The sequence below is a fragment of the Tenrec ecaudatus genome, chromosome 7, assembly GCF_050624435.1.
Source record: "Tenrec ecaudatus isolate mTenEca1 chromosome 7, mTenEca1.hap1, whole genome shotgun sequence".
Taxonomy (NCBI): Eukaryota; Metazoa; Chordata; class Mammalia; order Afrosoricida; family Tenrecidae; genus Tenrec; species Tenrec ecaudatus.
Genome location: NC_134536.1, coordinates 123,916,649 through 123,929,427, shown reverse-complemented (window position 1 = coordinate 123,929,427; position 12,779 = coordinate 123,916,649). Strand labels below are relative to the sequence as shown.

Sequence of the window (12,779 nt, the reverse complement as noted above, 5' to 3'; positions counted from 1 at the left end):
CCGCTGTGCATAACAAGACTGGTCTGAACATGGTGTGCGCCGACACGGAGAGGAAACGTCTTCTCTTAGCACAGAGCTTACAAATCCTCCAGAAAGCAATAAAATGGACAGTTGGGTCATTGGGTCTTTATCTTCTTATTCATCCAAGTGAGGGGTGAAGTGGTTTCGAGAGGGCAGCATGACCAAGACGGGAGAGCCAAAAGGAGACTTGATGAGACTACCAGCATGATCATTAAGAAGTGACACATTTGGATGAGGAAAGAGAAAGGTTAAGAATATGAATAGTTATTCATTAGAGAATCCAGCATGGCCCTGGGGAGTGTTTTTTTAATGTATCTGTGTTATAAAAAAGGAAACCTGATGAAAAGTCATTCAAATTTGCGTGTTCAGGGCTTCTGAGATCTGCACTGGTTTGCGTTGCAGCATCGCTGGGGACTCAGGACACCATGGCCTTAAATCACACGGCCCCACCCCAGGACGACAGCCTTCCACACTACCTGCGAGACGGGGACCCCTTTGTGTCCAAACTTTCCTGGGAGGCGGATTTAGGAGCTGGCTTTTACCTAATCATAATTGGTAAGTTTCCTTCCTTCATTCTTCTGTTCAAAGGCTGCATCTAGAAAACTCGTGGGCTGATACAATGATTTTGTACAAAAATTCCATGATGGATGTGGGTCTGTTTAGCGGAGATGAGGGATGGGAAGGAGACTGGGGGTAGGGGTGGCACACGGAGTTCAGCAGGTAGTTAATAGAAACGACTCTATTCTTGTGATTATTATCGATCCACATGTCATTGATCAATAATCCTAAAGAAGCTTGACAGCAAATCATTCTTCTTGAAATTGTACTGTGCTTTGGTTACTTTGATAAGAGATCTAGCTTCTAAACAACAACACTAATGGCAGTCACACTGCATTTTTGCATGGAAAAAATACTGCTATAATCATCGATGTTTAGACTGAGAAGGGACCTTGGAAATGACCTCATTGGATCTTTTCTTTCAATGAAGAAAACACTCAATTACGTGCGTTAGTTACTGTGGTTGAACTGTGATGACCTAAACATTAATTGGTATTGCGACAGTAGACGTAAATGGTCTTTTGGTGAGTGGAGAAAATGTATTGGTGATCAATGGAAGTCAGTCCTGGGTCAAACGCTTTTGTGTGTCATTCACAAGGGAGGCAAGTCTGCTTCCAAACCTGTATCCTCCAGTGTGATGACCACTAGTCACACGTGTCTACTGAACATGCAAACTGTGACTGCATTTACGGTATTTCAAAATACCCACGTTGAAACTTCATGCAACCCATACAGAAAAAAAGCATTATGAAATGGCTTATTAAAATGAAATCAAATGGAATGAATGTTGGCCCATCAATCTTTTGGTTATATGAGGTTAACTAAAGTATATTATTAAAATTAGTTGGCTTGTTTATTTTCACTTTGTTTATTTTGCCTATGGGAAAAATATAAAAAATACACATGTGACTCTTCTTTCTGGCTTGCCTTACTTTTCCAATGGGCAGCGCTAATCTCGACACTTTGGATTCGGCCACAGCAGTTTTCTTGCACTTAAAATGGTTTCTTTTAATTTAGGGAAATGATATGCAGGTGGGCTCTGTATTTTGTTGTCTAGGCCTTGAAGTTTCAGACATGACAGATGTCTCTCTGTTTATTTATTGCCTGCTCAGCATTTCATTTAACTTTGGTAAATAAGCCTGGTTTTGAGATTCATCTAAGGCCACTGTTGGGGACAAAAGGATTCTACCAGATTGAATCAGAAGCTTTTTTTTTTTTTCCCCCAGCAAGGCAATTTCTTAGCTGTCTTTATTGTTAGCTACATCTTCCTAATGCAATTTCTTATAAACAGACTCCATGCTCTTCCAAGCTCAAATTCACATTAAATGCCCACCCTTTGCCACTGTTTCAGGTGCTAGGAAGAAAACAGGCAAACTTGGCTTGCAGGGGAATTTGTTGCTGTTAAACCTAAATGGCGCTTTTTAAAAAACCGACGTACTTTCAATTGCTAGGAAAGACACAGAAACAGACATCTGAATTTGTCTCAATTGATCACAAAGAACAAATTTTAAGACAGTCCTGAACCTGAAAAATTTCTGTAGGAGGCACAAAATTGGGAGAAACATCAGTGCATTTCCCACCCAGGCATGAAGGATCAGACCAGGAAGAGAGGCCGCCAGAGGGGGTGCATGGCAGAGTCCGGAGATCTCTTATGATGCCTGGGGAGTTAGAGGGACCGTGCACAGTCATATCCTGATGCGAGGGCTTGTGGTGGGAAGTCCCCAGAGAGTTACATAACAAGGAGAGAGTCAGTGATGCAAATGTTTCATGCCCCGGGCTGCTAACTGAGAGGTCAGATGGGTAAATCCACCCAGAGTAGCTTTTCAAGAACCCCTGGAGACCCTGCTATTCTGGAAGATCAGCTGCTGAACACCCTGTGGTAGATGATCTGTGCTGACACACCGGGTCATGGTGAATCGAAATCAACGCCTGGTTTGGTTTGGGTGTAATCCAGTGAGTCAGGGGGCTACCAAGGGGTCAACAGTACATTAGGCAACTGTGCACCCGTGGTCGAGAGTGGGGTGAGGGTCAGCTGGAGAGATCTGGACTTATCCTGGGTCTGTCTCCGGGGCCTGGGCTGTGTCTCCAGACCGGTTTCTTCCCTCTCCTAAGGTAGGTTTGCGTGTGAGCCCAGGCCCCTCTCCTGAGACCACGGTAGAATGAACAAGGTTCTCCGTGAATTCAGTCTAATACTAGAAGCCTTAGCAAGCACTGGGACATGGAAAGACAACAAACAGTCTTAGGGGAAAATGTAACAGAGACAGACCCCTTCTCTACCTTCCACCTTTGTCTTTAGTCGATAGATGAGGTTTTCATATTTTCCTATTGATGGAAAGATTCAGGCTTTTTTTAGCCTAAAAACACCGCCCCCTTTCAGTCACGGTCTTCCGAAGAATGCTGTCCTTTCACTACAATGACAAGTAAATTTGCATTTTTCTTCACCCACCTGGGTTTGTCCTGTGCTGCGCAGTGGATGGCCACACGTATGGACCATATAGGACAAAGCAGAACTCCCCCTAGGGTTTCCAACCCTAAAATCTTTATGGAAGCAGATCACTAGATCTCTCCTTCCACAGAACTGATGGTGGGTTTGAACTGCTCACCTGGGAGGCAAGTGGAAGAGAATTGACCATCGGGGTTCCTACTCCCTCCTCAACTTCTAGTTCCTTCTTCAGTTAGCAGCCCAGCGCTTAACCATTTCACCACCAGCGCCCTAGCTGATAGTCATCTATTGATCAAACTTCCTGCATGTTTACCAAAAACTCAGCTCACTGCCATGGAGGTGATTGTGACAAGTCGCGACCTTACAGGACAGAGCAGAACTGTATGCACCCTTGTCTTTCTGAGACTGTCAACAAGCCTTCATTGTCCTTGAGAGGTGCGACTGGTGGACTCGAACTGCTAACCTCACAGTTAGCAGCTCAACGCGTAACCCACAATATCCCCAGGAGCCTGTGGGTTTGGAACATGAAACATCTACTGGCACCCGCTGGCCAGTAGGCTGTTTTGATCGAGCTTTGAATACTGGGTGAACTCTTATGAAGCTGAGAGAGTCAAGAAAATTCTAGACAGGAAAAGTTAAAAAAAAAAAAAAAGAATGTGGAGACACAGCAAGACCTGCACAGTGAGTCAAAAGTAAGAAATGTTCCCATGAACTTCGTGTAGCCAATGCCTGTGTGGATTAACTACTGGGAACCTCTTTTGGGATATAATGCACGTGGCAGTTTCTCAGTAATTCTCAAGCCACGTTTCACTTCCCCAGTGTGCTGTGCTAGCTGGTTTCCTTTGAAGAGACACAAGTTTCATTTCAGCCAGTCCGTTCCCAGGGCTCCAGAGCCTTTTCATGTCCCTCCCCTTTCTGCCTTAAGAGGGTTAAGAGGTTTCAACGAGCTGCCAGGCAGTCTGGACTCCAGGCAGACAGAGCTTCCTAAGAGCACCGTGCACTTAGCTCCTGCTGGTTTCAGACCCCGAGCTGCAACACACAGCCCTCCCGTTGGCCCCCAAATGAATTGTGGTGGAGAAGTAGACGTGAAGGTAGAAAACTCTGGGTTTCTGTGTTAATACTCTCCTTGTTCCTTACTACCAAAGGCAGCTGTACCAGATTCTCATTTATAACAGCTACACTATGAAGCAAGGATTCCTGAAGAAATCTACTCTACATGTTAAGCTATGGAAGTAGGTGTGTTCTTTTCTTAAATACAGTCAGTAGGGATTGGGTCTTTTTTGGATTTAAACTGGGTTTGTAGGAACCTTTTGAACGGTGACACTGCAATGGCAACGCCAATTAGTGCTTAACGCGAGGATGCAAGGCAATGGGAAGACGTTTATGTCATTGTTGGTAGGTTCAGTGGGGCAAGGTCACTTTCTCTCCCACTGGTGGGAGGGAGAGACCATGTTATCATTTTCACCCACCTCTCTCTGGTACCTGGTCCAGCAGCAGCTGAGGACTGCCCTGTCTGCCGGCCATGCAGGGTCCATGTGTCCAGCAAAGGCCCCTTTCCCGCCAGGGGCTGTGCCAGCCCACTCCTGCTCTCTGGCCGGCTGGGGCTCCCTCAGGCTTCCACAGGCCAAGTGAAAGCACCCAGTTCCGTTCAGAGCGCTTCATCTTCAGAATGTAGCGAGATCCAAGGGGCTCACCCTACTTACCAGAGGGAGGGAGTTCTGTGAAAGCCAAGAATACACACACACACACACACACACACACACACACACACACACACGGCTGCAAACAATACTCCACCCGGTGACCATCAGGATTCCTACACCCTCCTGAGCGTCACCTGGAAGTTAGTGGTTCCTTCTCCAGGGTAAGTTCAGCCTCGTCCTCTGCCTCCTTCCCCTATGGAGGCCACCCACTGCCTGCCACTCAGCACGCCTCTCTTTTCTTCCCTCTTCTTAACTGAGATTTTCATTTAGAGTCCTCTACTGCCCTTCCCTCTCTAAGCTATGGTGTCCTGTTTGTTTGGTTTTTTAATCGAGAAGGGTTTCATGTCTCAGGAACTGTCCGAGTCCTAGTTTTAATGATGGGAATTTATATTTTTTCCTTGTAGGGATTCTGTCCACATTTGGGAATGGGTATGTCCTTTATATGTCTTGTAGACGAAAGAAGAAGCTGAGACCTGCTGAAATAATGACTATCAATTTAGCAGTCTGTGATCTGGGGATTTCAGGTAACACAATCATTTCTTCAAGGTGATTTTAAAGCACTCCCCCGCTCCTCTACCTTTCTAAACTCTTCACTGCCTCCGACTTCACCATCCCACTCCCCTGCCCTCTAGTCTTTTACAGATTATAACTCAATGAGCTGGTGGTAACTCCATGGGGTGTTACTTGACCAGAGATCGCTTGTGGATTTAGTCATTCAACGTTGATTGGGTCTTTTCTCTATTAGATGCTAAAGATAGATCTTGGAATAGTATGTGCTGCTTCCAAACTCACCGCCACCGAGTAGATTCTGATTCCTTGCAACTCTGTAGGACAGCGTAGAACGCCCTCTTTGGGGTTTCTGAGACTTCAGAGCTTTAAAGGGGTAAACGGCCTCCTCTTCCGTCTACGGAGGGGCTGGTGGTTTTGAAATGCTGACCCTGTGGTAAGCAGCTCAATGGATAGCAATAGCTAGCTGACCAGGGGTCAGGAGAGCCTGTTATTGTACAGCCAGAGACAGAGACCAGGTCTCTGCATGCTGCCAGGAGGAGACGGTGGGGTTTCCACCTCTGAACTGTCCCAAAGGGTCAGTGAAAATCAAACTCAAACTTAGAGGCCGGGTGGGGTGGGGAATCACTAACAGGTTTTACAACAGGTCTAGGGGATAATTGACAAGTTTTACAGTGATCAGAGAATCTTCAGATGATGGGACAAAAGGAGCAAGGCTCATCGGAATCAGCCTACATTTCCCCAAGGGACCATCAGTTGATATCTTCAATACTCCAGGGGGTGTCAGACTGGTATCCCCAACGTTTCAACCTCCCTGCCTCTCTAAATGGCCCTACTCTCCCTTTCCTCAATTAAAGCATCCTTGAATACTTAACAGGTTTCAAAGGAATTTTCACTCTAGGGGAGGGGCTGTTCCATCCCGAGACCCTTTTAACAAACTAAATCCCAACAGACTAATTCCCAAACGATGTTACATTTCCAGTCTTGAACTAACCATGGACTAACTCTTTCACGCCCTCTATCAGCAGCTCAAAATGCAATGGGCTGGATGCGTTAAAAGACAAACATTTACCTGCAGGTCCTGATCGCTGTTGTGAGCTCCATTATACCCTTATTGTAGAAATGTGGTTAAAATGAACATGGGTGAATCCTGAAGGACACATGCAGGCTTGAGTAGGCCCAGACATTCTGTGCACAGGACACGGGGAGATGAGCTTTCAGAGGTGAATTATGGGAGACTGCAGGTTTGGAAACTTCTAGTTCAGTGCTCTCAAACTTGACTGTACCCGCTCCCCTCACCCCCCAACAAACAAACCACACACGTGAGGAATCTTCTGTAAATGCTCATGCCTGGGTTTCATACTCAGAGAAGAGATTTTGAGGAGGCTGATTGAGAGTGTGATCTGGCTGTTACAATTTCTAGGTATATTTAATTGGAAGCCAAAATTGAGAGCCACTGGCTTCCTCCCCACTCCACCCCACCTCTGCATTCTTTATTTTTAAAAATTCCCCAATAGCTTGATTGGCATATACTTCACATATCATCCAATATACATGGATCATAAAACTGATCAAATGATAGGGTGTTAAATTCTAATCTAACTGCATCAGCGACAATCTATTCACATCCTGGGTCCATGGTCAGACAGGATTCACCAGGGCTTAATCCACATATTTTCCTCCTTCACTTAATAGAAAACAAAACAAAAAACCCCCAACCGAAACAACTTGAAAACAGGCCAAGTGCAAGAGCAAATATTAAGACATTGCATTTTGAATCTATCTACCATAATCAACTTTACATTGCTTTCTGTCTGATAACAGGACTGTTCACATTCCTCAATGATTGCAGGGAATTCACTGGAGGGTTAATCCATGTGTGGACCCTGCAAATGGACTGTGGGCTTCCACTTCACTCATAGGCAACCAGGTGTTCCCCATTTAAGCTCTGATACCAGCCCCTCCTTTAGATTTGGATGGTATTACTTACAATCCTTAGATCACACAGGCTTCTTTCATGTGAACCTAGTTGACACCTCACTTAGATGACTGCTTGCAAATAAGTCTTTAAGGCCCCAGATACCATACTTTCTGACGGCCTGGCACTATCTAGTTTCTTCACCACACTTTGCTTGGCGCCCATATCTTCAGTGATCTCTTCATGAGGGTGGTCAAGCAGAACTCATTGTTCTCCAATTGAGGCTAACGTTAAGTGCAAGCCCCCAATCCATCCCTGCATTCTTTGGCTTATATATGTCTCTGGAGAAGCCCTGGCTGGCTTCTTTCTTGCTTTTTTGGCCTCTCTGATGATCCAGCAAAGAGAAGTAGGAATAAAAATTCTCTTTAATTGGAATGTATTGAAGAAAGAGATGTTTTTGGAGAAATCACCTTGCCGTTCATTTAAAAAATAAAATATCAAGGATACCTCACAAACCCTAACTAGGGTTGATGTGAGTCAGAATGGGCTATATCTCAGTGAGTTCAGTTTTTGCTTTCTGGTGTTTGTTTTTTTTTTTTTTGGAGTGGGAGGAGGTAGATGCACGTTAATGTGTCATTGGCCCAACATTCTGTTATTCATCCCAAACCCGCTGCCATCACATTGATTTTGACCCTATAAAGGGTCCCCCGATTCTTTATGGGAACAGATACCTTCCTTTTTCTCCAGTAGAGCAGCTGGTGTTAACAATGAGCAGTTATCAATGCAATGTTTACTCAGTGGCATCACCCAAATAACATAATGACACCTTATGTTGTCAGAAAACACACCTGTTGCTGCCAAGTTGAGTCTAGGTCACGCCAACACACGTGCCACGGAGGAGAGCTGGGCTCATGATGGTTCTCTTAACTGTGAACGTCACAGAAGCAGGTCCCCAGTTCTCTCCTCTGCAGTGTCACCGCTGCTGGGTTCAAGCCACCAGCCGTCAGGCTGGTGCCAACAGTTGTGCCACCTCCTAGCTTAGCGAGCTTAGAGAAAAATTGCATTTGAACAGTAGATATCAACTGCTCTTTCCATCGAAATCACCCAAAGCCTCTCTTTACAGAGGGGCTCTGATGTTTGTTTCTGTCTTTCTAAGTGGTTTCCATGCCAGGGGTCTTCTCTAAAAACAAGGCCCAGGAAGAATCCACGTATTCAGTTACTGTTTAATCCCACAGCAGATGTGATGACTGCTTATTGAGAGAGTGGATGGCCTTGAGCCTCCAATCAAACCTTTGTCAGTGTGGGCAGGCTTACATGTGGGAGTTCATATGAACAACACACTGTAAGAGGAGCCTGACTTATCAGGCCCCTTTCTGTGAGCAGAGTCAGGAGCAACCCCATAGAATTTATCATCTGCCTAAACGACTGCCATTTCGCACGGTGTCCACACGATGGCGATGTGGCAACACGAATGGTTGCTCTTGTGGCGAGCTTCTCTGGCTGGTCCTGAAAGTTCTTTTCTTGGTCCGGAACATAAAATAGTTGAATGAAACCGGATATTTCAGACACATCTTTCACAAGCAAATTCTAAGACCAGATAGAAATGTCTCTGATTAGTTGCTACATTGAACATGCTTTCCACCAAGCCTGTCTGCTCTACAACACCAGTCACCCCCCCCCCTCCAAATCTAGCCATTGAGTCCATAGGGACCCTTTGGGCCAGAGTAGAACTGTCCCGAATCTCTATGAGACTAGAAAGCCTGCTTTTTTTTCTCTCCGGGTGGGTAGAGGTTTCAAACTTCTGACCCTGCTGGGGGCAGTCCAAAGGGTTTCCCACTAAGGCACCAACCAATGCCTTTTATTCTCTATAATGTACCCTGTCTTCAGAGCAATGCACCAGAGAGCGTTTTCTTCCATGTGACTGCTTTCTCTGACTAAGCAAGATCATTTTTACAACATTTAAGCATCTCTAATACACTTTCCCTTTCAATAAACGTTTTTTTAAATGTCTGTTTTCTTTCCTTTTAGTTATATTTTTATTTTAAAAAACGTAAGGACACAGATCTATTGCATCGATGCAATTTACTTGTCTAAATAGTTTGCCACTTTGTATACACTAGGTGTCACCTTGAGGGGAGGGAGAGGAAGAAAATGTACATATATGAAACATATATATACACATATATATTAACCTCAGTTCAGTTATATCAGAATATGTACAGCTCAGAGTTCTATGTATGGATCGTTAGAACATCATAAGACAAGCCAACAAGTCTAATGTGTAGCCAGACCCAAACCAACCCACTCCAGGGAAAGAGGCATCCTGGATGTTATTGAAAAAGCCTATCAAACACTCAGCTTTAGAAGCAAGCTTAGCAGAGCATCTGGCACCCCGCGAATGCACACACTAGGCTACTGGTACCCAAAAGACAGGAGATTTGCGTCCACCAAGAGATGCTTTGGAAGAGAGGCCAGGTGGTTGACTCCAGAACCATCGCTCCAGGAGGCAACAGTGTAGAGCACGGTTCTGCTTAGCCACATGCAGGGTGGCCTTGGGTTGGAGTTGACTCTCTGGCAGCTCGTTTTTAATCAAGGTCTCAGGCATAGTTGCTCTTGGCCACTGTCCACCCAAATCACATTTCCTATGCTTCCCAAAGCCGTGTCTCTTCCAGATAGTCCTTTCTCATCCTAATGCCTTCAAACAAACATACTTTTTTCTAAGTCTGTCTCCATCTTTGGCTGTCTGAAAACTTCTCTGGGTAGCTTCAGACTCAGTGGGTTCAGAGACTACTGCACGACTCGGGTGAACTTGACCTGTTGCATAATGAGGAACCCTGGGCATAGCGGTCACACCTTGGGTTGCTAACCACAAGCACAGAAGTTCAAAACCACCAGCCGCTCAGTGGGAGAAAGAGGAGGCATTATGCCCCCATGAAGAGTTGCAGCTGCAGAAGCCCACAGGGAAGTCCCACCCTGTCCTATAGGGTCACAATGAGTCAGTATCAACTCGATGGCAGGGAGTTTGGTTTTGTTTATTGTTTGTATACTAGAAGTGGTGGGTGTGCATGAGGGTGAGGAGGGAGGGCCTGGTGAATGGAGGGGGGATGGTGGGGACACTTGAACTGGTGGGACACTGTCCCCTGACAAATTGCTTGGCGCTCTAGTTGTAGGCAAACCTTTCACGATCATCTCTTGCTTCTGTCACCGTTGGGTATTTGGCTGGATTGGCTGCCGCTGGTATGGCTGGGCCGGATTTTTCTTTGGCTGTGGAAGCCTTATCACCATGACTGCCGTCAGCCTGGACAGATATCTGAAAATCTGCTATTTGTCTTATGGTAAGTAGGAAGGTTTCTCGCTCCCCGAGAGTGAAAGCTAGGTGGATTGAGTATCAGAACCTTTCCCGCTGTATACTTGGTGATAAATGAAGATGACTAACCTCAGAGACAGAGACCATTTCTAAGGACAGCCTTTGTGTTCTCACATGTGCTTACCCTTTGGGGCCCGGGTCGATGTAGGGTTTCCTTTCATTCAACTCTCATGCTAATGACTGGTGTGCAGGGATGATGCTATTAAACAGTGTCATTTTCCTACCATGGTGGTTTCTACCCTGGTTGGCTGAGCAGAAAAAAAGAACTAGACTGTCTTGAAAGGTTGCTAGGTCCCTGATGATTAGCTGGTTTCCCAAACACCGAATAAGAAAGGATGTTTATGACTCTCTCGGAGGTTTCCGGCTCCACAAGCTTTTGGAGATGAGGCATTCCAAAGAAAGAACACCTGTAGGTTAGGAAGCCACGCAACTGTGGCCACACCCCAGGACACACAGGGACATTGCTCAACATTTTGGGGGCTAATTATAGGTAGAGAGTCATTATAGATCAATGGCTAAGAACATTGGTGAGGCAGCGATAAGCAAAGCTTTCTGAGAACAGTTGTTGATTTTGGAGGATTAGAACAGAGCCTTCTACATGGTAACATTGGGGGTTTTGCTTCGTGGGGTTCTGGAAATCTATGGAACCTGAAAAAGAAGCGTTTGATATTGGGAAGTTTGATTTTGAGAAGCAGGTGTGTCTATGGAGCAGGATTACTGCCCCCCACCCCCAATCAAAGTGCCCCTTTGACATTTGTCAGACCGAGTGCTTGGGACCATGCACTGTCAGAGCATGGACCGAGGGTGAATGGGAAAGGTCAAGTTGACACTTTAGATGTGGTGGAATTTTCCTTTATAGGTGAAAAAAAAATATGATTCTCCAAATCCCCAGGAAACAATGTATGGGTGAGTGCCCACAGACCAGGATCTTCACGATCTGGAATTTTTGTTTTGTTTTTAACTTGCATGTCTTTTTCTAAACATATAAAGCTTCCAATAGAAATAGTGGATCACTAAATCCAAACTTCTGCTAAGATTTGAAAAATGCAATTATTGTGGATGACATCAGCCTATTTTCAATCCTATTGTCAACTTTTAATCATGAAATAAACATGGGATTTAGCTGTAGATTTAATAGGCAAGAAAGCAGGTGGTCTGGCTTCCTGAGACTATCCGAGGAGTGCTAAACTAAAGCAGCTGTTGCTGCTTTTAAATGTTCTCTTGAGCTTAGGCTTCGCATCTATGAAAGAGATGATCCTGCACACCCCAGAGTCACTGTGGGGTGTAGACAGTTTCCAGTTTCCTCTGAAATTGAGTCTTGATAGTATGGCTTCATGATTCAGTTTGAAGTACGACAAAAACCTTCCACACGGTGTCCTAGAGTTTGGGAGTAAGAACGTCGTGTAGGCATGTCAACCTTTCTCCCATGAATGTGCTAAACTGTTTTAAGGCACCCCTGACAGGCGGCCACTTGGCCTCTTCTTGAGTAATTCCAGGGACCAGTGACGGGGAGCTTACTACTGCACAAGGCAGCCCATTCTCTGATTGGTCTGCTTGCACTGTCACAACGTTATTCCTTATATTGAGACAAAACTGCCGCCCTGTAACCTCCACCCATTGGTCCTAGTTCTGACTTCTGGAGCAACACAGAATCAATCTACTAATCTACTCCCTCCTGCACTTCCCAGCCTTTCACCACACTCGAATGTAAGTATAAAACACTCACCAAGAAACCGGAACCACAATGCTTGTACGTATGCCTATGCACATTTTTATACCCATCTGTGGTTAGCCATGTCCACGGTTTGCCCATTGTTAGAGACAATCGGGAACTGACATATCCTGTGGCAACATAATTGCAACCCCTCTGTGGTTTAGTTTGAGAAATTTGCATTTTATTGCCTTGTATTTGAGAAAAGAGAGCACCCGCGAGAGAGACCATGGAGTATAGATACAAAGGGTTATAGTTTCGTGTTAGGGCCAAATAAGACAAACTAATTCAGGAGCAAAACTATGTCCGAAGGTAGTGCTTTGTGACGTGCAAACGATCACTTACACAGAGGCACGGTGATAGAAAATAGCGCCTACTGCAAACACTGAAATGGGACCCCATCCAAACCACTGCCATAAGAGACCTGTGCTTAATAGCAGCTCAGCAACGCAAGTCAAACTTGTCAACCTGTGTTACTGAACATGCTATGGCCCCACAGGAACATGACAGCGGCAGCCCCCATGCACCCCCCCCCCCCCCCCCGATGAAAG

At 45.4% G+C, this 12,779-nt stretch overlaps 1 protein-coding gene across 1 annotated transcript in view; it reads left to right on the top strand.

Annotated features, from left to right (window-relative positions):
- Window positions 1-446: 446 nt before the first annotated feature.
- The window catches only part of OPN5 (opsin 5), a 28,168-nt gene continuing 15,835 nt past the window's right edge, over window positions 447-12,779 (top strand). Inside the window, exons 1-3 of the mRNA XM_075554077.1 lie at window positions 447-576; window positions 5,130-5,249; window positions 10,315-10,485. Of these exons, the coding sequence (XP_075410192.1) occupies window positions 447-576; window positions 5,130-5,249; window positions 10,315-10,485 (421 nt within the window). The remainder of the gene's footprint in view (window positions 577-5,129; window positions 5,250-10,314; window positions 10,486-12,779) is intronic.